The 25697-nt window shown below is 37.9% G+C and overlaps 1 protein-coding gene across 3 annotated transcripts in view; it reads right to left on the reverse strand.

The window, feature by feature from the left end:
- Positions 1 to 25697, reverse strand: part of snx9b (sorting nexin 9b) — a 33217-nt gene that overhangs the window by 6485 nt on the left and 1035 nt on the right. The window contains exons 2-15 of one of the 3 annotated variants that reach the window (XM_056269172.1): positions 23424 to 23510; positions 23222 to 23296; positions 18952 to 19059; positions 15184 to 15255; positions 13427 to 13589; positions 8973 to 9008; positions 8188 to 8326; positions 7435 to 7516; positions 7113 to 7238; positions 6920 to 7037; positions 6709 to 6839; positions 6504 to 6610; positions 1589 to 1692; positions 303 to 380 (exon numbers count right to left, since the gene is read on the reverse strand). In XM_056269172.1, the coding sequence (XP_056125147.1) occupies positions 303 to 380; positions 1589 to 1692; positions 6504 to 6610; positions 6709 to 6839; positions 6920 to 7037; positions 7113 to 7238; positions 7435 to 7516; positions 8188 to 8326; positions 8973 to 9008; positions 13427 to 13589; positions 15184 to 15255; positions 18952 to 19059; positions 23222 to 23296; positions 23424 to 23510 (1426 nt within the window). The remainder of the gene's footprint in view (positions 1 to 302; positions 381 to 1588; positions 1693 to 6503; positions 6611 to 6708; positions 6840 to 6919; positions 7038 to 7112; positions 7239 to 7434; positions 7517 to 8187; positions 8327 to 8972; positions 9009 to 13426; positions 13590 to 15183; positions 15256 to 18951; positions 19060 to 23221; positions 23297 to 23423; positions 23511 to 25697) is intronic. The other 2 variants (XM_056269170.1, XM_056269171.1) reach the window with 2 other exon arrangements.

The raw sequence follows: 25697 nt of genomic DNA on the forward strand, positions 1-25697 counted from the left end.
AGGCGTTGCCAAGATGGCGGCCGAGTGGCATGACTTGCCTAAAAGGACTTTGGCCGTACCGAGCCGTACCAGCAGTGGAAAAGCGCCATTAGTGCCCTTGTCTAATCTTTCAGGAAGGCAATACCTGCAAATAATATACTACTTGTACAAAGTTGCTTGGTACAGAGGAAAAAAGAAGCTAAATAATATTAACAGGGAACAAGAAGGTGTTTGATAAAGTTTCTCAGAACTAGACCAGATGGTAAACAGAACATTTTTTACCTCATTGACTTACTTCAGTAAGAGGAATTGAATAGTGATACCTTGATATCCACTGCTGATGAACACGGACGACAGGTTTTGGAAAGCTTTGCCAATGCGTTGATATTCCTTTGGAAGGGCTGAGAAAAACAAGCATAACCGGAAATAAGTCTAATCAGCCTGATTATGAGATTTCATTTGTAGAGATTTTTATAAATCACAATACACTCCATCAGAATATAGTTTGGACATGAACAAAGTACAAAATATCAGAAACTGTCACTTTGTTGGAACCATATATATATATATATATATATACACACATTATATATTAGGGGTGTAGCAGTACACAAACATGACGGTTCGGTACGTACCTCGGTTTTTAAGTCACTGTTCGGTACGTGTTCGATACAGCAGGGGGGAGAAAACTAAACAAAATTGCTTCTTTATTTAAACTCTTTGTTTTTTTTAACAAATGTGTATATGTGTTTAAATAAATAGCTTAGTTAATTAATACATTCTATTATAATACATTTTCTCAGCTAATGCTGAAAAATATATGGGGAACCCTTAATTACACATTACTATAATATTAAAGGTTACAATTAACAACAGCGCCCAAATTATTAAATTCAGTTGGTATTTATTTTTAGGTTTAATAATCAACTGTCAAATAAAAAAAACGTACTGTAAATTGCACATAAGCCGGGTTTTGTATTAACTTCTAAATGTAATTTTCTACTACAATTCATTTCTGAAATATAACCATTTACATGTCAAGTGGCTGTCATAACTTGCTTTCATGACAAATGTATTTAAACATACATTAAATAAGCAAGACATTACTAACAGGTTAAGTAAATATAATGAATAGGCTAATATAGTGCAAATACAAAATGCTTCTGTCTAGAGTTAATTTCTCTAGCGAACTAACCTGCTGTCGACACTAAATGCCTGAGGTAAATGTAATGCTACATGAGATAATATTCTCAAGCTGTTTTATTGATATCTTTCCGCAGGTGAAACGCTGGTTGAGAGATGTAAACATAACGATCATTATCTTTTTTTCCCTGCGCTTTTTCCTGGTAGCAAACAGCGTTGCATTAATGCACGCGCCCCGTCTGGATTGAAGTGTGGATCGCCTGTGACTGAATGTATTCGTCGGGCGACTACATGCACCGAACCGTGACATCCTTCCTGTACGGTTCGGGACAAATACATGTAGCATTACACCCCTAATATAAATACTAATTTAATGCATCTTTGCTGAATAAAAGTATTAATTTCTTTAAGAAAAAAATATTTCATACAGAGTGCAACTTTAAGTGTCATAACGAGCGATACTCACGGCCTGTGCAGCGTTTCCAGTGTTCATTTCCTATGGTCAGCAAGTCTTTCACACCGTCGTCCATCGTCTTGGTGAAACGGTTGAACTGCTCACATTTCTGCTCTCTGATGGCAACAAGACAACACAGATGAGCAATGATCCCTCCAATTTTTTTTCTTGCTGAGCAAAACTTTTTTCTATTGGGCGGACATTTTTCGCCACCTGAGCAAAAATATTCTTTATACCTGACCTGTACAGCATAGAAACACAATGGTTTCAACATTCAGTTGTAACTTAACTTGAATGTGCCATTTCTATTTTATTTGACCCTTGATGTAACTTATTGCTATTAAATCATATTTTCGAAAAACAAGCAGTTAATTAAGAAGTCACTAAATGAAGCACATTTTAGGTTACCTGAGATTTTTTTTTACAGTGCTGTTAACTGTACAGTCTTCACCAAGAAATCCTATGAAAAATAATTGACAAAATCTTCTGCAGGACAGTTCAATTCTTTACAATAATAGAATATAGTATGAAAGAAAAGTAGGCTGTTACACTGAGATGGTTTGGGAAAACCATAAAGTGTTTTTGTACAGTCAATTAATTGTGTACAGGAAGCATTAAACCATCAAAGTTAAATGATTGTTTATTGCTTATGAATTTCCAATATTTTCTTTAGCAGGGGGTTTCAAACCTTTTAATGGCAAGGAGCCCTAAACAATACCCTTGTGAGATTCTTTATTTAGGCTTATAATACAATAAAATATAGGCCTAATATAACCTTAACAATACCCTTGTGAGATTCTTTATTTAGGTTTATAATATAATAAAATATAGGCCTAATATAATATAATATAAAAAAACGAATTGAAGTATTTGAAGTGATATAATATATCAGTTTAAATTCTTCAATTTGTTTACATATTACAGTATATTATTATAATATGAAAACAAACTGAAGCATTTAAATAGATCTAATAGCTAAATATTTTCAAGAAAAGTGAATGTGAACTCTTTTATAATCTAACCATGCCTGAAACTCCCCCACACACAAAAACATCTATTTAAACTAATGATGTATTTTGAGTTTGCACGCAGGTGGGTGTGTAAATGTTACCGTTCTGTGTCCATCAACCGTTATTTCCACCACTTTAATCAAACCGCTCTTCTTTAAAACATTATGATGTGATTTTATTTCACGTCTTTGCGTTTCTCGTTGCCATTCGTATTGAGCTATTTGGTCCGCACACACACACTCACTGCCAATTACATGCGCTCACATCGTTCTCTTTCTATGAAACCTGTAAACTGCATTCACCAGTTTTCACTCTATAGCGGTTGACCAGAGCACTGAAATTATTTCTCACTTAAACTACAATCAAATGGATTTCCCCACACATTTCGCATCAGTCCTCTGAGTGGCATTTTATTCTTTTCTGCGCGGCCGCCGCTTCAGAAGTGCGCAGCGGAGGCATCAGAAGTGCGCAGCGGAGGCATCAGAAGTGCGCAGCCGAGGCATCAGAAGTGCGCAGCCGAGGCATCAGAAGTGCGCAGCCGAGGCATCAGAAGTGCGCAGCGGAGGCATCAGAAGTGCGCAGCCGAGGCATCAGAAGTGCGCAGCCGAGGCATCAGAAGTGCGCAGCCGAGGCATCAGAAGTGCGCAGCCGAGGCATCAGAAGTGCGCAGCCGAGGCATCAGAAGTGCGCAGCCGAGGCATCAGAAGTGCGCAGCCGAGGCATCAGAAGTGCGCAGCCGAGGCATCAGAAGTGCGCAGCCGAGGCATCAGAAGTGCGCAGCCGAGGCATCAGAGGTGCGCAGCCGAGGCATCAGAAGTGCGCAGCCGAGGCATCAGAAGTGCGCAGCCGAGGCATCAGAAGTGCGCAGCCGAGGCATCAGAGGTGAGCAGCCGAGGCATCAGAAGTGCGCAGCCGAGGCATCAGAAGTGCGCAGCCGAGGCATCAGAAGTGCGCAGCCGAGGCATCAGAAGTGCGCAGCCGAGGCATCAGAAGTGCGCAGCCGAGGCATCAGAAGTGCGCAGCCGAGGCATCAGAAGTGCGCAGCCGAGGCATCAGAAGTGCGCAGCCGAGGCATCAGAAGTGCGCAGCCGAGGCATCAGAAGTGCGCAGCCGAGGCATCAGAAGTGCGCAGCCGAGGCATCAGAAGTGCGCGGCCGCGCACGCGCGCAGCTTTGAGGGAACATTGCAGATGAGCATCTCCATCAAGAAGTTGCTCATTATTAGCTGGAAGACAATCTCAGACAAGCACCAAATCAGCTTCTGGTTGATCATATCAGCTTGAGTTTGTCAAACTTCCAATAGATCAAGCTAATGGACCAGCTAGAAGCCATCTTAAAGTGTGTATGTCTTTTTTTTTAGATATATTAAATAAGGGTTAGATCTCTGAGTGAAAATGTAATTATCATTAAAATGATTAATGTAATTGCCCTACAGTAAGCTTTATAGCCATTTCTGTCAAGATCATATTTTTAAAACACAGCTGAGCTGTGACGTCAAAAGTTCTATTCAAGTATGGAGAGTTTTGAGTCTAAGGAGATCCAAAATCCCCCTCAAACCTACGATGGCCCACAGCCATACAATTTTGACCCTCCCAGGCGTGAGACAGATGAGGAGCCAAACAGAAATTTAAATAATTCCTATCGAAGAAACAAACATAAATATCTGGTGTGAAGAGAACCAGTGGAGTTGGTCAGGTGTCTTGGTAAGTAGGGTATAGGCATAACTTAAGAGGTGGAATGGTACATGTATTCGTATTGAACCGAAATGGTACGGGCATCACGGTTCGGTGCATGAATATACACGGAGAATACACGGTATAAAAATAAATAAAACTCGCGTGCAAATTAATTATTGCGGGTTATTTAGGGACACCTAATCTGTAGCTCCGCCTTAGCTCTGAAGCTCCGTGGGTATAATGAACAGGCTGCGATGTCAAGATTGCAATGCTGGAATATGTGTGTGTGTGAGTGTGTGAGAGAGAGAGTGAGAGAGTGAGAGAGTGAGAGAGAGAGTGAGAGAGTGAGAGAGTGAGAGAGAGAGTGAGAGAGTGAGAGAGTGAGAGAGAGAGTGAGAGAGTGAGAGAGTGAGAGAGAGAGAGAGAGAGAGAGAGAGAGAGAGAGAGAGAGAGAGAGAGAGAGAGAGAGAGAGAGAGAGAGAGAGAGAGCGCGGGTGCGATCAAACAGTGGAAACATAAAAACTGGAAGAAATGGGCGCTGCAAATGACCGAGGTCTTGGATACCGAAGCAGCACTGAAGTCAGCGCGTTTGGTCCGAACAAAGTTGACCCAGGCACGGAACACAGACCTGCTTTTTGGGGAAAAGTGGACTCTGTGACCGGTTTTAACGGTGTTTTTGCACCCAGCACAAACTCAGTAATTCACCATCGTGAAAATACGCCTGCGTATACCTAACTAACTACCTAACTTAAATAGCTAACTAAATAAATAAATGTCCTAATCACTAATTCTCTCGCTCTATCACTCGTACAATTATCAACACAGCTCACAAACTCACTTTCTCAACGACCTGGGGAGACGTCTCCCTCTTATGACGTCAAGCGATTCGTTTGGGGGAAGGAGCAGTTTTAAGTGAGTACTGAAATAAATAACTTTTATATTCTGCCTTTAGGTATCGAAAAACATACAAAACAATACATCAACTTTTCAAAAGTGTATTTCCTAGGGCTGTTTTCGACTAAGGATTTTCATAGTCGAATCTGATTCGTTAGATTTTGCCGTAGTCGACTGATAGTCGAACCTTTTTTTTTTTTTTTTTTTGATAGCAGCTAGACGTTCGGTTGAATAACTGTTCGTCTGTTATAGGACAACTCGCTCTACGTTTATTTAAAATGAACAGCAAGACAACTAGAAGTGAATGTGCTTTCCATTAAATGAATCCTTAACAAAAAAAAAAAAAAACGTTGCAATGAACGTGCTTTTTAGATAGCAGCTAGACGTTCGGTTGAATAACTGTTCATCTGTTATAGGACAACTCGCTCTACGTTTATTTAAAATGAACAGCAAGACAACTATAGAAGTGAATGTGCTTTCCATTAAATGAATCCTTAACAAAAAAAAAAAACGTTGCAATGAACGTGCTTTGTTTTAAATAAATCACACACAGTAAACAAAACCTTAACAAAAAAACTTTGCAATGAACTTTGCAATTTAGACGCGCAAACTGCGAGCCGGTGCGGTGAGACGTAGCCTACATGCTCGGGCAGATTCGGCTTGAAGTCGTTCATCCTCGGATGCGGCGTCGCGCGCGCTATTACAAAAAAGCTGTGCACACAGCTAAGCGAAATGGGGTCTTGCCGGTCTTGCGCACCCAACGCGTCATTTTTTGCCGTGCGCACCTTCGCGCTCGTGCGGACGCGTCAAGTATAAACCATAGGTATAAACAAGGCTTTAGCCTACTCCGTGTCAGCGCGCGCTCTGATCGGTAAGGTGCACAGACCTCTCCCGAATCATCTCCAGCAGTATAGCCTCTGAAGCACCACTAACTCCGCCTCCGTTTCCCTCGTGAGATGATATTAGTATTTAAACATTCTCTATGATAAAGTATGTTTACAAACAAACAAATAAATGTTTGTAAAAAATATTTGAATAGCACGGTTTTGGCGGTTATAGAGTATAATGACGGTGTTCAACTATAACCGTCGGTCTCACAGTTATATAATAACCGTCACACCCCTATTGGTTACGTAACATAACACTTCCCTACTATTCGACTATGAGGTTCACAGTCGAATCAGACCTCTCCGAATCGAATCGTCGAATCCTCGACTATTAGAAGTCAGCCCTAGTATTTCCCCTAACTATTTTGTGTTAATCATAATTACAAATTTAACCTGACATACACACTTTAAGCTGGATTTTCCATCAGTGAAGTGATCCTAAGGTGGGCTGTAAGACTTACACTTCAACCATGTCAAGGTCTGGCAGTCCCTCAGGCTCTATCGTGGAGAAGACCATGACTCCGACAGTCTCGTCTTTTTCTGCTTTTCTCTTTCCCGTTTTCCAGTCCTGTAATACAGATGTGTAATGAAATAATGCAACAACAACGGCTTCGTCTCAAAACCTACTAAGCAACAAATTCAGATTAAAGATGGAAACACATTTACCTTCTCATCTTTGTAGGAGAGAAACAGCTGGAAGACGTCACTGCAGGAGACAACCGGATGCCGGCACATTCGCGACATCCAAGCCTGAAGCCTCTCCATACGCATTTTTATAAACTCTTCCTCAAATCTGCCTAAAAAAGGGGGCATTAATCAACCTCGTTTTAATTTTAAACTTCTTTACAGGGAACAATGGGTAATGAAAAGTGCTCACCTGTCACCTGTTTATCAGGCAAGCAGGGGATTGGAATCGCCGACCCAAATTTATCCAAAAGCCTTTCATATAACCAATCGAAGTGCTTGTATCTGTGATTGACAGGCTTGTTTGTGGTCTGCAAAAGGATGGCATGAGACAACATCAGCTGGAATGAAGTTATTCATTTAAACATGAATGTTTCTGTACTTACGGTAGGCGTGACTTGGTACTCGATATAACTCTTGAGGCCGTACATTTTGGTGCCCTTTTTAGGGTCAGCGACAACACAGTCCAGCTGATAGTCTGGATACGCCCACACTGGCCCAACTTCTCCAATCTGAAATACAGTATGTATACATATTCAAGTCAGATATGTACTTTACAGAATACGATACAGTATAAACAAGCCTTGATGAAGTCGTGAATACCATTTTAGAACTATTTTAGTAGCAAGTTTAAAAAAAAAAGTTTAAAAAAAGCATTATCAATCAAAGAAACAATACCATAAATGGCACATTAAATGAGTGACTTACATAAATGGGCAACTTGGTTCCTTTAGCGGCTTGTTTGGACAGCAGGTACAACTCAGGACCTGATTTGGAGAAGCCAGGGAATCTGCAAAGAGAAGATGGGGCTTACAAAGGACAAAGCATGAAATGATCAAAAAATATAATTGCTAAATTAATAAACCAGTTATTGGAATCTAGAAAGCATACAAGAAAACTGTGAAAAAGGACATCAACTGGAAAACATGTTATACAGTACGATTTTTAAATAAAATAGCAGTGAAAAGTGTTGGGAGTAACACATTACAAGTAACATGCATTATATAATCAGATTACTTTTTGATGTGTCGAGTAAGGCAACTCGTTACTTTATAAATTTTACACAATATTAGAGTTACTTTAACAAAAAAGGACTGCACGTTACTTTACAGTTTAATTAATTTGCTTAAACATCTTCCATGCGTGTGCAGGAACAGACAGAAAGTACAAAAGTAACCAAACACATTACTTTTAACCAAGTAACGCAATTAGTTACTTTTTTAGGTAGTACCGCAATATTGTAACGTAAGGCATTACTTTTAAAAGTAATTTTCCCCAACACTGATAAATGGACAATGTACATTTACTTTTTTGAGTATATTAATCAAACTTAAAAATAAATATGGTGTAAAATAAGTGTATTTGAGCAGTTTCGTGTGGATCTTGTTTGCTTTATTATGTGTATTATTATGTGACTCTTGGATGTGTGTCCAATCTGTGTGGCGCAATCATCTGACTTACTTATTGAGGGCAATTTTCATGGATGAACCATGAGCTCCACCTCTGTTCATAGCGCCACCTTCTCCAGCCTCAGATTCAGCATAACCACCCGATGACTTTACATCATCCCACTCCTCGTCCCATTCATCGTCTTCTGCACCTATAAACAGTCATTAGACGCACTTCAAAACATACTTCAAACTAAAAAGCACTATGAGAACCAGGTGTTAGTAAGCCAAACCCAAGTGTCAGGACAAATCAGACATGCTAACTAACCTTTGACAAAGCTTTATTGGTCTAGTAGTAGAAATGATGCCACAGCTGTAAATAATATTCAACAATATTATTGATCTGACTGTACTGACACTGTTGTATGAGAACTGAACTGAGTTGGATGATGATTTTTTCCAGACCTGCTTTATAGATGAAATTAATTTAATAATCTTTACAACGGAACTGAATCAACACTGAACTGACTTCATCTGAACAAAAGCCCGAAATGCATCATTTTTCCTGTTTATCACTTTAAAGCTGATTTAAAACAATTTGTTTTGTATAAAGCGCTATATAAATAAAAGTGACTTGACTTAATTTGTGCAAAAACGAATTTATTCATTTTCACACAAAAAACATTTCAATATGTTAGTTCGCCACACTGGGGACTCTAGTTAAAGAATACACAACACAATTCACAGCAAGAAAAACCCTTAAAAACAAACACTCTCATACACATACACAACTGTTGAGCTCATGCAGCTTGTTATTAACACCCACATCAAAGTCCTTACATGAATTTCATGATTTACCTGAGAGGTCAATAAGACATGGGTAGGGGTAAATATCTTCAGAAAAGAATGAAAAGATGATTTGTTATAATAAAATAAATCTTTTAAGCTTGTTTTTCATAACAAATATCAGTTCTACATATTCTAAAGTGCACTAATGTGCATTCCATTTAAAACTATTAAACGGATTGTGCAAGTAAAAATCAAACCATATTTAATTCCTCGATTTTTGTGAGTGGACAAGTAATTCGGTGATAAATCAGTTTTCATGGGAAACCCTCTCCAAAACAAATCTCCACACAAATCTAAAAGATTCATTTTACAGCATGGAAAAGTTGAATTTCAGCTCCTTATGACTCCAAAATGAAACATTTGATCTTCCAGAGATGACATCACTGGCAAACTTTAGCCTAACACATGACTCAAAGTCATAAATTAAATCACGAAACCACGGCCACATTTTCCACAACTAGTTGTAAACAACTTTCATACTTTCATATAAAACAATGCATACTGAATACTACATATTCCACAAAGCAACTTGGCTTTCCATTTCTAGTGTCGCATGAACCTAAAGTAATATCAGCGATTTTTAACATCTTTTGTGCGTCTTTATATGATCTGACTGCCAAGAGTAAAGAAGGTTTTACACAAAACGTTTTGTTCATTAGTCCATATTATGCAATTTAAACATAATAATACACAGTAAATTCTGCACAGTATGTTAATGTTCCATTAATCCATTCTTCCTCTCTTGTAAGTTGTTTGGGTTATAAAGAATCAGCCACGAACATCCATGTATCACAATATACAGTACTTTGGCTAGAGCCTTCCTGTTTTATAAATATGCTGGACTGAAACCCTTAAAGAGGAATGTAACAGCTCCCAGGGAGGAATAAACATTATGGTAAGTATTTGTGCCTTGTGGCTGTGGTGTTCAGTTTTCCATTTAGTAAATAATCAACAGGACAAAATCATAGAAAGAGACAATGAAATCATTGCAAATTATTACTTACAATATATAAGACATATTTGTGAACCAGTTTAACTGATTCATTAACATAAACCCATTCAAGAAAATGATTTGCTCATGATTCAGACATCACAACAGCTTGTGCTTACAAGTTTTACTCTTCACAAGAGTGAAATTTTGGATACATCATAACTAGAAAAATGTGAACCCTGAACATCACAGGCTAGCTAAACAGATCATATCATATTCCTTTGAATACTTTGGATTTTTTCCCCTATTTTAGTCATATTCAGGTTGGAGCTGTGGCCTAACAGTTGGAGCACACACACACAGTCCGGGCCTGTTGTTGAGTATTGGCACTCTTGCAGGACACACCGGTTCAATTCTCTCCCAATTGTATGTCCTCCTGTCTGTATCCTCCAGAATCCCCCAAATACACAGGAAAAGAATCACATTCTGTTTATGTTCTAGTTGCAGTTGTTTAGACCAGTGATAGGTCTTAACCACTAAGGGGCCTAAGCAAACTTCCAAGTACGACTTGATTTAAAATAAGAAAAAACAACGTTTTTGAAAACGATACAATTATCGTCTCCGTGATGATGCAGACAGAGCCGATCCTAACCTCCCTGGGGCCCTAAGCAAAATTCTGTTAAGGAGCCCTCCTACCTGACCCAGGAGCCATATAAACCATTTGCCATTGCCACACAGTCACCTGACGCCCCAGTGCTCCCACTACATTCCTCCCTCCCTCCTAGTTCTAATGAAAATGTAATTCCTGATATCAGAAATATAATTTTTTACTATAAAAAAGTACATTCTTAATATCAAGAATTCACATTTTAAACAGTACAAATTTAATTATTGATATCAAAAATGCATCCTGTGAATGAATAAAAGCTAAAATGGCTTGCCATAGCATGTCACTGTATTTTAAACTATAAAAACAATACTTGATACTTGATGGTTTTTATTTACTGAGGGATGTGCATCCATATTGACCAGTGTGTCCCGCCAATCAACATTTTAAACGCAATATAGCCTATAAATCAATAGTCAATGTCAATGCATTGCTTTCCATCTTGCTTTATTGCAGAGTTGTAACTAAACTGACATTGTCTTGTTTTAAAAGTATGTGCATCTATAATGAGGAGTGCCATCCCGCCCATTAGGGATGCACCGATACCACTTTTTAAGGATCGAGTACCGATATTTTTTTCCTGGTGCTCGCCGATACCGATGCCTGTTGTACTCGTTTTATGTGGCAATTTTCTAAGAACAACACAATGACACTAATGAACACATCAGCATCTTTATTTTAACAACTTAAATAAACTTAAAAAAATAAATCATTCTTATGTACTTATCACAAATGTTCAAAGCCCAAATTTCACAGTGTCCAATAACCTCCAAAGGGCAAAACCAAGGACATAATGAATGTAATATTTACCTGCCTGTCACAAAGTTGACAAAGTGCTAAAGAAATCACAGACATCAAATTTGTCATAAAGTGCCAAAGAAATCACAGAACAAATGTTTATAACATAACACTGAGTAACAATGTAATCACAGCCGAAAGTGTAAAGTGAAATATTAGAGTGTACTATTAAATCTAGCTACACTAGATTTACGTTCTGTCAGTTACGTCACCTGAGGTATCGGTCTTTGGTATCGGGGTATTTTTACGAGTACGAGTACAAGTACATGAGCTTGGTATCGGGCCCGATACCGGTATCGGTGCATCCCTACCGCTAGGGGTGTGACGGTTATTATATAACCGTGAGACCGACGGTTATAGTTAAACACCGTCATTAGAACTCTATAACCGCCAAAACCGTGCTATTAAAATATTTTTTACAAACATTTTTTATCATAGAGAATGTTTAAATACTAATATCAGCTTACGAGGGAAACGGAGGCGGAGTTAGTGGTGCGTCGGAGGCTGAGTGCTGGAGATGATTCGGGAGAGGTCTGTCCCCCTTTACCGATCAGAGCGCGCGCTGACACGGTTAAGCCTTGTTTATACTCGACGCGTCCGCACGGCAAAAAATGACGCGCTGGGTGCGCAAGACCGGCAAGACTTCATTTCGCTTGGCTGTGTGCACGGCTTTTTTTGTAACAGCGCGCGCGACGCCGCGTCCGAGGATGACCGACTTCAAGCCGAATCTGCCCGAGCATGTATGTCTCACCGCACCGGCACGCAGTTTGCGCGTCTAAATTGCAAAGTTCATTTGTTAAGGTTTTGTTTACTGTGTGTGATTCATTTAATGGAAAGCACATTCACTTCTAGTTGTCTTGCTGTTCATTTTAAGAGCGAGTTGTCCTATAACAGACGAACAGTTATTCAACCGAACGTCCTATAACCCCCCACCCCCGGACGCGATATTTTTTTTCACAGGATGGTAGGGGAAGACTCATGAATATTCATTAGGGAACTCATCCCTGATTGGTCTTAACCCCAGTGACGGGTAGGTTTAGGGGCGGGGTTAGGGGTAAGTCATCAGACCCCCAGTGACGGGTAGGTTTAGGGGCGGGGTTAGGGGTAGGTCATCAGACCAATCAGGGATGAGTTCCCTAATGAATATTCATGAGTCTTCCCCTACCATCCTGTGAAAAAAAATATCGCCCCCCGGACGACGACGGTTATGTTACGAACCGTCACATTTGACTCACGTCATAACCGTCATCACCAATTCTGAAACCGGCACACCCCTACCTACCGCCCATATATTGTACTGGTTCCCACAGATGTTTTGCTGGAAAGTGCGCGTTTCATTTCGTGCACCCGCATATGAACGCATGTTAACGCGCGACATGGTTATCTTTTCCGAGTTGCTGGCAGACAGACAGACAGAGAGAGACGCGCATCAACTTCACTTTACTGTTCTTTACTGACATCAAACTTGGAGAGGAGAGAACACAAGTCTACCCGATTGCTGTTCCCGAAATTCACTCTCATGGTGTTTTTTTCTCTCTTTTCGTGACCAGAAGGATAGTTCCGGTTAATTTTCTCATCGATGTTGTAAACTTTGAATGACATGCTTTGACACGAGGGGGAGGCGGGGCCTTGAGTAATTTGCGGGGCCCTACGCAACTTGCGTAGTGTGCGTATAGGGAGGATCGGCTCTGGATGCAGAGATGCATTATTTACATATGCCAAATTCTATCACCACCAATTCCAATTCTGACCTTACCTGGCATGCATAATACAGTATTTTTAATAGTTTTTGCAGATCCGTGCAAACAGGGATCGCTTTGTTGTTGTCTGTACACAAAGTAATTTTGTTCATTTTTAAAATTTTCATTTTTAAGTACACTGTTGTTGTGTAACTGCACCCTAACTCTTATCCACGAAATCACGAACGACTGGACGAGTCATGTGAATTCATTGGTTAAAAAGAGTTGAAAAATTTTGTTGTGGACAACAGGGCGCCTTGGAGTCAAAACGTTTGAGAACCAATAATTTAGACGGAACAATCAAACATGGGTTAATTCGAGTTGTTACCTGGACCCTGGTAAGCCTGCGGGTGTCCGTGTCCTCCAGAATTCCACGCATTGCTGCTGGTTTTCCCCGTCTCTGTGCCCTCAGGCTGAGCTGGCCAGTTATTAGAAACCCCCCCAGAGGCATTATTGTCAAACGCTGCCCATGGATCATTACCATTACTTGTCTGAAAGAAGGAAAAAGAACAACAATTTTACAATTCCTCAATTATCATAATTGGTAAAAAAACAAAACACATTAAATAGGAACATTTTCACTGATGGCCTCAGACCAAAACTCTTAAATTCTTTTCCACAGCATAGCAGAAGTCTGTCACAAACATAAGGAAAAACAGCTTAGTGATTCTGTTCATTTAAATCACTTTCAGCTGGTTCAGGTCAGCCACACGATCTTTTGACCTGTAGATTGTATATATTACAAATGCACATGCACACAATCTTTCATAACACAAGCCACATGTATTGTTTGCCTTTATGTTAAACATGCATTTTTGACCATTCCCTGCCAACCAGTGAAAAGGTATTTTTATCTGTAAAACTTTCCAAAGAAAAAAGAAAAGGAAAAAAGCCCACTCACATCCAATGATAAGTGCTCTAATAACCTTTGGTTGTCACTATTAGCCTGAAAAACACATTTGGCCAGCTATTTTCAGATGTCAGTCGATACAAGGACTTCTAAATAAAGCCCACGAAATGGGAATATACGTACATAGATGGAAATGTTGAATAGAAAGTGATGTTTACCTTCCAGAGATGGATGCTTTAATTAGTCAACACTGAACAATTGACTCTCAATGGACCTCTGGCTGGCCTTGATGACACAAAAACCCAGAGCCACAGAGAAATAAACCATAAGCTCTGTGTTTCCGAATCATCACCTGGCCGCCCACACATACACATCATCCAGACCTCATTCATGGTATCATCCCGTCATAATCAATAACACATTTGAGGAACTCTAAGCACAACAAGTGATTTCTGACAAATGCATGTCAAATGATAGCTGCAAATATCATTGTTATTTTACGCGAGTCGACAACAGAAATGCAGACAAAGTCCAACACTATCTGTTTGGTTTCTACTTATTTGCAAAAACCACGTCATGCATCGAGAATGTAGCACCATGCTGCGAAAGACGGGTTTAGAAAGTGTTTAGGTGTGTTTATGTGGATTGGATTCATGTGTGCCTGGAATTAGGAAATGTTTGTTTTCCTCCTCATCTGTAAGTTGCTTTGGATAAAAGTGTCTGCTAATGTAAATGAAAAATGTAATAGAGAGTATTTTCTTATTTGAGAAATTTAATTCAATAGAGGGCATGTTTTGAGCTCATGAATACGGTTTATAATTTAGTTAGAAGCCAGTACAAGTGGCTCAAAAAGCAGTCTAGATCATTTAAAAACTTGATAACAGAACAGCTTTTAGTTCAGTTCAACAAACACATGAAAAATTAAACAATGACAAACAGAATATATATATATTTTTAAATTCAGTAAGCAAATTCTGCAACATAAATCAGGCAGCTATCCAACATATGACAAAATCTTTGCATTTGTTTTAAAAGCTGGCAAACTGTGATGTGACCATTTAGCTGAAACAGTGCTGATGAGTTTGATTGATGTGTGATTTTGTAGTGAGCTCAATGGGGTCTGATTCAATCTGAATGCATTCAGACCCCAAGAACAGGGTGTTTATGTTTTGGTCTTGTTAGTGAGGGCTCCAGTATTACATCTGAGTCCATCATGCCAAATTAATTTAGGGTACCTCATCTGGTGAGGTGGAAGAGAAGCCTGGGGTAACTGGGGCGACTGGGGTTTCCGGCTGAACTACATCCACCTTAGGGGAAAGACGTGACATCATCATAAAGCGCCTGAAAGGGAAGGGTTACCCTGATATGACACTAAAGTCAAGATCTTCCCCATCAAACCACTGATTTTCTCAATAGCAGAGGCACAGCCGAGACCTTCACGCATACAACGAAGGGTTTAAAATAGAGACAGTTCGAGATATATATTATTCATCAAATAGTTTTGAAAGCCGAGTGCTGACTAATACACAATCATGCAACTTCACCATCAGCGTCCACTTGATTTATGACATTTCAGACAAATGCTTGTTTCATCAAAACTCAACCACAACTTAAGCAATTACTATATATATATATATATATATACACACACACACAGTATATACCTTATATGTCTTACAACATACAGTATATCACTACTTGATGACCCACCCAGTAAAAAAAAAATGTCTCTTGAGAGAGCTGACTACTAATTATGTCTACAGATCACAGGGATGTCTGTGGTTAACAATGCCACACATTTTAATATGACTCATAAATATCTTGCATTTCTGCTGGTTTCACATCTGTTATCAGTGATCATCGAGCACATGCAGACTACAGATAGGTTAAAGTCTGTCCCTTGACTAGTCAATCAGCTTCAGGCTTTGAGATAACACCATAAGCAACTATTTATCATCAGGAGGTGGTTTTACATGATCAGTTCTGATTAATCATGATTATATATTTTATACGCTATACACTTAAAAGGTACTAAAGAGGTATATACTTTATAAGCTTTTGAAACTTAAAGACAACATGAACTCAACATTGATCCTAAATACAGACTCAAAAAATGTACTTTAATCAAAATATAATAACTTTCTATGCATCTGAGGCTGATGGTTAATTTGTAACCAACTAAATCAGGGAACTACACTGCGACCAAAATGGTCGCATATATGCGACCTTTTGAAATGCCATTGCGACCCTAATTTTTTAATGGGTCGCAAATGTATCACTGACTATTTTTGTACCTACCTTATGTTTTAGGCAATATGCTGTGATTTACTATGAGCATTTATTAAAACAGAAATGTGTAGCCTATTTTAAGTATACGTTTTTATAACGTGCTCTGAGCATTCAACACATCAAGTTGGCTTCAGCCCCGCGAGAGAGAGTGAGGCGCAGGCGCGATCGAACTCTGTGTGTGTGTGAGAGAGAGACGCCGGCGCGATCGAACTGTGTGTGTGTGTGTGAGAGAGGCGCGGGCGCGATCGAACTCTGTGTGTGTGTGTGAGAGAAGCTATGTTTCCATCCACACGTTTTTATCCGCATTAAGTGATATCGAATGAAAAATGCCTTATGGAAACAGTAAAATTCGATTGAATTTCATGAATATCGACTCAAATGAAATACGATCGGTCTCATCGGATTTTATCTTGATCAATATACGGCTTATGCGATAAACGCGGATGGAAACGTTATTATGGTGCGAATGCGATCCATTTTGCCTAGTAAAACTTTGTTCACAAATGTTGGCTTGAATGTTGTGCAATTCGGTGAGAAAATGAATGGAAACACCTTAACATGTCTCAAATCAATTCGATCGCAAAACAGCATGTGACGTCATTACGCACAGGTTTTTATCCGCTTTAAAGCCGTTTGATGGAAACACACTTTCACCAGCTTTATTCGCATGAGGGTTTTTTTTTTACCGAACTTCAGATAATTCGATTGACAAGTGGATGGAAACACGCAGGTGCGATCGAACTCTGTGTGTGTGTGAGAGAGAGACGCGGGCGCGATCGAACAGTGTAAACATAAAAACATACTCCGACATTTTGTTCATACAGGACATGATTCAAACTGCAAAGTGTTTACTTATATTTGTGTACACTCACAATAAAACACAACATTGTGCTTTTGTCACACTCTAAACTCTTGTCAAACTGTAACCTACAACTGTAACCCAACCACACACACACACAGTATTAAAAGCAAAACATATTTATCCAACCCCATTTAAAAACAGTCTGTGTGTTCCATCTTTTGGAGATTCATCACATCGCATTGGTTTTCATTTCTTGTCCTCGGAGTCGGAGCACTAATCTGTTTATTTTTAAGTTACACATTCTACATTGATTAAAAAAGAAAATCAAATGTGTTTTTAATGGTAATTATTTTATACGGAAATCATTTATTTATAATTCAGATGAGAATAAAGTTAGGGTTAATTAAAATTAAGGAAAACAATATATATATTGATCTGAAATATAGCAAATTAATTTTAAATTCATTCAGGTACAATTACCAAACATATATCAAGGTCATTTAGTCTTTTTTATTAATTTAATTAATAAACTAATTATATAAAAACTATTGTCAGTGCACTACAAATAAACTGGTTCTATGCCTTTATTAATAAAACTTATACAACTTAAAAATACAAGGCTTAAGACATTTAAAAAATGCCTTCTGCATTTTTGTTTTGCTTTTCCCTCCATTGTACCGAAATCGTACCGAACCGTGATGTCTGAACCAAGGTATGAACCCAACCGTGACTTCTGTGTACCGTTCCACCCCTAATGCAGTACAGTTTCATTATTGTTCATTATTATCCGGAGAGCGGCTTACTATAAATAATTTGTGCGACCAAATCATGTTTTGCACCAGTAACTGAAAAAGTCAGTAGCGCAAGTGCCACCAGTGGAAAAGGTTAGTGTAGTTCCCTGTTAAATGCTTATATCAACAAGAAAATGTGAAAAGTGCTTCCCTGACCTCAAGTGCACTTAATTGTATTTCATTAAAAGAACTTTGTTCACTTAAATTCTTATATTTTTTAAAAACTGTACTTGAAGATAAAATATTACTGAAATAAAAGCCCACTTAAGTGTATTTTCACTTTACTACACTTTCATGATACACTTGCTTGCACTTTGTAATAATATCAAAATAAACAGTTTATTAATTATTTTTACAAGGGTGCAAAACTCATCGTCACGCGGCTATGATGTGTCGGGGCTTTGCTATACAGTTGCCAAAGTTCTCTAAGTGTTCTAATACATTTCATCATAATCAAACCATGATATTATTTCCTGCTGAATGTTCTGAAGTGTGTCGCTTTAAATGGAAGCTTAATGAAAGCTGTTTCATGTTGTCTTTAAAACTGGTAAAAACTATAAAAACTGAGCCAGTGAAGACAAATTTTGTGCAACAGAAAAGTGATAGTTGTCAACTAGCTTCCCACTCATCAAAATACTGCTGATCAAATCATGGTTCCTCAGAAAAACAAAGCAGCATATGCAAAGACTTCAGCCCACTCAATGAAATCCTCTGTCTCAGCACCGAAAGCCAAACCCACAGTACCTCAACTAGTCCAAACACTTCGTCTTGTACTTTAACTAAAAATCATCATCCTCCACATTTGGCCCCTCGCTGATCCTCTGAATAAGCAACACAGGATGTTTTATCCTCAGTCTTAAGAGTTTGCTTGCACACACATTTTTACATTCTGAGTAAGACATTTTATGCTTCGGCACTGGAATCTCCCTTCCTGCTCACTTCCTCTCAGGATGTTACACAGCGGGAGAAATGCACCGAGAAGGAACGTCACACAGAAAATGAACAGAACCGCGCGTTTTGGACACGATAAATAAAACCGAGTGCTTTACGTGCAGCATCAGTCAACAGACTCACTCAACCATTCACATGGGAAACTTCCCATCATACTCATTGTGGCTTACCGGTGCAGTGCTGGCTGCAGTGGATGGGGTCGGCACGTGACTGTCAAAGAACGAGAGATCGAGGGCGGCTGCATTTCCTCCAGAAGTAAAAGGTTGAGCCGGGTTAAGCTAGACGAACATGAAGAGACAAAGAGTCAAATAAGACAAAAATGTCCTGGTGCACCAATTCTGACTTTGTTCATTTGAGACTGAATGTAAGTCGTGTCATATTTTATAGTATAATGGTATAGATAATAATTATTATAATTTTAGTTTCTAATAATAGTTTGTAGTATCATATAATTCAAGATAAATTATAATAATGATTGTTATTAAATATTTTACTTTTCTCTGACCCCTGAAATTTCCTCCCCAAAGAATCCGGTATCTGGTAAGCAATGTTTAGGATAAAATATCTCATGCATTTGGATTGCTGGTATCGTATGAATTGGTAGATGCATAGACAAACTTGTTCCTCTCAAGTCCAAATAGTGCAAAGTCTTCTCAAGGAACAAATATTTTCATAAATGGCTGCTGAAGTTGGAGAAAAAGGTGAAACATTTCGAGACACAGGTGTTACTGAGGCCTTAGATGTATCCATAAAAAGATTAAACATTTTTCTTGATCTTCAAACATAAGCCTTGATTGACTATGTCATCTTTAGTCCCTATCATGCGAAAAATGTGAGATTAACATTTTAGCTGGGTGTGGTAAAATATTTTGCTCATTTTGATAGGAAAATCTTGAAAAGTGGCTTGCCCCTTGATGACTTGATATGAATGTTTGGACTAGGTCAAGGCTATTTTTTCCCTCTACTTTTCATTTATAAAAGAAGCAACTTCAGAATCCAGCAATGAAAAACAGCTTTGGGTGCAATTTGGAGAAGTGTGAACATGTGGTCATTTGTTTGGCTCTGAGAAAAGAGAAATGAAGGAAGCACGCGTGTTTGTACGATAGTGCAGCTGTGAGTTGAGGTCAGGAGGGAAATCTAAATGTATGTCTGTGGCCAGCAACAGGCAGAATCACTACACAGCCTATTTATACAGAGTAAACTGTTTACCAGCTCTCCATGTGCATTACTGCCTCAGGATGGCTTTATAATGTGATTTTATTCAGCTACACAGAATGACGCACCTTAACACAAAGTTACTGCTGCACTGAATGTTTAGATTTCGGAATGTTTTTGTAGCTTCATTTTCAATAAATGAAATTGGTGGAACTCCTATTTCAGATGTTAATGTTACATTTCCACACTAGTAAAACTAGCACATTCATTCAGCCTTAACCCTTTAACTGTCTGCTCAACCAAACGGTTGAGCACATTTTGAGTCACTATATTTTATTGAGAGGAGTACCTAACTTAACTCAAACTGATTGAGCCATCTCTACCATCTGGTTGAGGTATGTTATGCCACTAGATGTCACAGTGTCAGTCAAAAGCACTTGTCACAACACTTCTTCTAACATGGATGTCAGAAACAAATAAATCACCCCAGCCATGTGAACTGTTTTTGGTGAAATTTTGCAAGCTAAGCATATTTTTTTGTACATATTACACTGTAAGAGCCCTACCTTTACAAAATTATGTTACTTGGTGCCATGATTTTTCATGGCACCAAGTATGGTACTTAAGTACGTTTTTAATAATTTTTCAAAAACATGCTCAACCAAACGGTTGATTTGGCACATAACGGTTAACATTACAATGCACTATTAAAACTTGGTTGTAATTCAAGTATGCTTTGGAATAAAGACCTAAGTTTAGTCTTGTTTTAAAGAAAACACTCAGCAGACTATTGCTGAAGTAAAAGCACTTAAAAAAATAAAAGTATGAAAAAGTTATGGAAGTTTAAAATTCACATTAAATCAAATATACTGTACTTAATATTTTTTTCTTTTATATAAAATATATATTTTACAAAATATTTTTTACTATAAAATTACTATAAAATCAAAGCCATATATCTAACCAAGTTGTGTTCCAAATTTGAAGTTGATATAAAAAATATTGAAGTTCTCATGAGATTTTGTTTAGGGATAATACCAAAAATGACATAAATTACATTGAATTTAATTGTATGCATTCTGCTGTAACAAATTAATAAATTGCTGTCCAAATATCACTTCTGTTACAAAATATGGAACCTTGAGACTCAGACCTTTCTGGCAATGTGTTTTGTCAAGACTAGAAAAGGTTTTGATCATAAATTATGATGGGCAATGAAAAAGTATGGCAAAGTATGTGTATGAATTCTGGAACCATTTTTTACCATTAAGTGACATCAACCATTTGGTAGAGGCCGATATTAAAAAAAATTATGGGATGTGTTGAAAAAAAAATACATTGAGTGTGGTTACTAGTGACATAAGGAGATGAGAAGTACAAAAAAAATGTTTTTTCCATCACTTTTTTTCTTGGTGCGGAGGGTTAGTTCACCCTAAAATCAAAATGAAGTTATTATTTACTTACCCTGGTGTTGTTCTAATCATTTCTAATCATGTTATATGCCTTCTTTCTTTTATGGACCACAAAAGGAGGAATTTAAAAAAAATGAATAGGGACCAGCATAAACCTTTTTTAAAAAGATGCAATAGTATCACAGAATGATCCCATGCGACGTGTCGTATATTCCAAGTTATCTGGGGGTATACAATACGAAATTAAAAATATTATGGAGCAAAAATCCTTATCTTGGCCATTGGTCTGTGCATGGCTACAAGACATGCGCGTTCGTGTGACTCTGTTAGCGTCGCAGTTCACTCTTTCTCGCCCAGAAAAAGCACACAGGTTGTGAGAAATCAAGATTAACCAAAACACAACATGAAATACAATGCCTAGTGAAGAAAGTACATGGATACATTTAGGGATTTCTGAGTTAAATATCTTCGGACCAGAACTCTGATGACAGTCAGGATGACAGTTGACAGATGTGAACGCGATAACTTCTTGTTACGAAGAACACAACAGATATATTCATCACCTCAGACAAGAAGGTACATGAATCGTGTTTCATGTTGCGTTTTTGTTAATCATGATTTCTCACATCTTTTTCTGGGTAAGACGGAGTGAAATTGCGGCGCTAACAGAGTCACATGTCGCATAGCCTAGAGCCGAATACCAACAGCCAAGGTCTGGATTTTCATTGATTAATAGATTCAATTTCATATCGTACATCCCCAGAACACTTGGGATGTACAACAAGTCGCATGGGATCATTCTGTGATACTTTTGTGTCTTTTTTAAAAAGCTTGATGCTGGATGCTATTCACTGCCATTATATGGACAAGTGCGAGCAGGACTCTTTTTTTTTATTCTCTTTTTGTGGTCCATAAAAGAAAGAAGGGCAAATGGGATTAAAACAACACCAGAGTGAGTAGTTTGTGCCTTAATTTTCATTTTAGGGTGAACTACCGCTTTAACCATGGAATTGAACACTATACTAATACACTTTAACTCTGGCTGGCCACAGGAAAAGAAAACACTTCCTGTTGAACAAACAGGTCACATTCCAGCAGCGATAGTTTCTCTGTCCTTTTGGTCATAAAACACTGTAATGTGTGTATTTGTCCATGAGAGAGACAACCATAATATACTTTATCATACATAGTGAAATCCTAATACATCGCCCAAGCAATTAATCGGCTAATATTTAGCTAATATTTTGAATATTAGTTGATAAAGAGAAACCTGAACTTTGGAATTATAATATTCAATAATTTTTTTGCTGATTCTTAGTATTTATTGTGTAAAATAAATGTTCTCTTATCTTATTATAGCCCTTACTGTCAGAAAGACTTTTAAAATGTTTTTTAAAAGAAGTCTCCTGTGCTCACCAAGGCTGCATTTATCATAAACAGAAATGTAATTACAATTTTTTTTTTAAAGTTACTTTTTTAATATATGTTAAATTGTAATGTATTCCTGTGATAGCAAAGATAAATTTTAGCATCATTACTCTAGTCTTTAGTGTCACATTATCCTTCAGAAATCATTTTAATATGCTGATTTGCTGCTCAAGAGACATTTCTTATTATTATTAATGTTGAAAACAGTTGTGCTGCTTAATATTTTTTATGAAAACAGTGATAATTGTTTTTCTAGGATTCTTTGATGAATAGAAACTTCAAAAGAACAGCATTTTTTTGAATTAGAAATCTGTGGTAAATGTCACTTTTGATCTTATTTAATACTCCTTGCTGAATAAAACTTCATTTCTTTCCAAAACAGACCAAACTTTTCGAGAGTAGTGTATATACACATGATAAAGCCTTTTGGATGAACACTGCTTACCTCTAAATAGTCCTCTGGTACTAATCCGACATCTCCTCTAGAGTTCCTTGCCTCGATCCATCCTCCTCCAATGTTCTGGGAACAGAAGGGACCGGATCAGCTTTACAGAGAAGGTTCTGATCCACCCAATCACATGCAACATCTCAGAGCAGACATGGAGAGCCAGGTGTTATGAAACATTATGCAAGTGAAATAAACTCACCTGATTGGTTATTGTGATTGTCTCACCCTCTCGGACCGACAGCTCATTATTCCCAGGCTCTGCCGAGAAATCATATAAAACCTGTGCCTGTGTGGAGGTAGGAGGTAGACACCAAATGTGTTAGGACATGTTAGCAATCATTAATGGAATAGAACCAGCTAGACTTGTCCGGTTGGATTTTTTTGGACCACATTAAAAGCACAGGACCTTAGCATTAACCTGGTTAATGTTTAACTCGCACTGTTTCTGGAACCAATAAATTATCATTGGAAATTAATTAAGAGTGACTTAAATGAAAACTGTCAAGAAATCCATTCAGAACAAATTCATATATATTAAAAAATTATACATTTTAATTATAAATTATATATCATTCAAAGAAACTGAGGCTTATTTTAGGACAATTGCATTCTGATTTTCAAGACAATCAATCATATTTTCCCCACAATCTAAATGTATGCAATGCCAAAAAACTAATCTTAATAAAAAAAATTATATATTAATTAAATTTGAAGTGATTATTATACATCACTGTAGTATTTGTTGTACTGAAATTAATTTAATACTGAGTTTAAATTATTTTGTTGGGGGTAAACGTTCTTAAATGTCATGAAAATAAAGTCACTTTATCCTGCAATGAATTTTCCTTGGGCAGCGGCTATTTGCACAGCAACTAGATTCGATTAACACTAAGTGAAAATAGCATATTTTCTTAGCGACAGATGCCATTTACACGGTTTAAATAGCAATAGATTCTATTTACACCAAGTAAAAATAGCAGCATTTTCTTAGCGATATGCTATTTACACTAAGTGAAAATAGTGATAGCAAAAATAGCAGCATTTTCTTTGTAATAAGTCTAAAAATAGTATTTCTGCTATTTATAGCCTACTTATAAATAGTAGCAGATATTACTTGGACCGTGTTGTACATTAAACGGTATGCAATAATAACATTTATTAATATTATTAAATGGAAGCCACCTTATTAGGGCAATAAAGCCCTCCCTATACCTGGCCCTAACCCTAAACACTTTAATATTAAACAAACATTAGACACTTCATTTCCACTTTTCAAATCTGTTCTTAATTTTTATTAAATATAAATGCCTTTTCGATTTGATGTGTGATGGGTAAAGGGAGTAGAGTGAGTTCGGCAAAAGGCGGATTCGAACTCGGGTTGATTTGTGTCAAAACTTTCTGCCACACGGCTTACCCCTACACTCCTGCTACTGTTAGCATTGCAGCATCTCAGGTAATCGTGTCTGACCCAACCAGACGTCAGTGGGTGGAGTTAGTGTAAATAGCCTCGGCCAACAAGTCAGGCCAAAATTATATATCCCATTTTTTCTTTCGTTTTCTTTTGGTGTGAACCTGGACATTTTGTCATGAGATTCATCCATACGGTACTGACCTCCAGTGATAAAAGATGATGGAATTTAAAACAGAATAATATAGGCCTAGAGCATGTTTTTGTGATAAAACTAAGCATACAAATTTGATCACAAAACAGAATCATTCCACAATACAAAGAGGGGAAAAAACACTTTCCACAAAGCTCCCGTTATTCTAACACACATAGAGCCAACACACATCCTGAAGCTAACGAAACAGCAAACAGTGAGGTCTGTATGAACAGTTAGACAGGGTCTCTCTCTGTAGGGATTCAAAAGCCACGACTCAACACACAGAGAGTCTGTGTGTGAGAAACTTCACTTCTGATTCAAATAAAATCACTTAAAAAACGTAGCTATAAGGCGGGCCAGTGATGGATGGACCACTAACTGTCTGATGTCAAATGTCCATGACCATTTTCACAACAAATCTTCAAGTAGAAAACTAAGTGATGATAAATAGAAATCATGAGTGCAAGACAAAAGGAGGAAGTAACATGAGGAATAGAGATCAAATTACAGAGAAATTCATAAAGGCGGGATTGATAAATCAGCCTTGCAGCACAAGTGTGCTCACGACAGCATGTGTCTGAATCCCTCCATCATTAGAAACATCCTCATATAGACAGTCAAGGGAGCAGGGCTAAATTAAGGACTAAACTAAGGTTATTATAGTACAACTAAAAGAAAAGGCGAAACTAAAAGATAAAAGACAAAGCTATGAAAAACTGGAACAATGTCAAAACCTCACAATTTATGTGTAAATGCAGCTCACGTAGAATGCAGTCATTTGATTTAGGTGACATTTAGCCTAGGTGAATAATAAAGACAGTCCTACATTTCAGTCACATTTTACATTTTGATTCTAGTATTGGCTTACT

The sequence above is a fragment of the Rhinichthys klamathensis genome, unplaced genomic scaffold, assembly GCF_029890125.1.
Source record: "Rhinichthys klamathensis goyatoka isolate OS25496 unplaced genomic scaffold, OSU_Roscu_1.1 h1tg000281l_1, whole genome shotgun sequence".
In the NCBI taxonomy this organism is placed as follows: domain Eukaryota; kingdom Metazoa; phylum Chordata; class Actinopteri; order Cypriniformes; family Leuciscidae; genus Rhinichthys; species Rhinichthys klamathensis.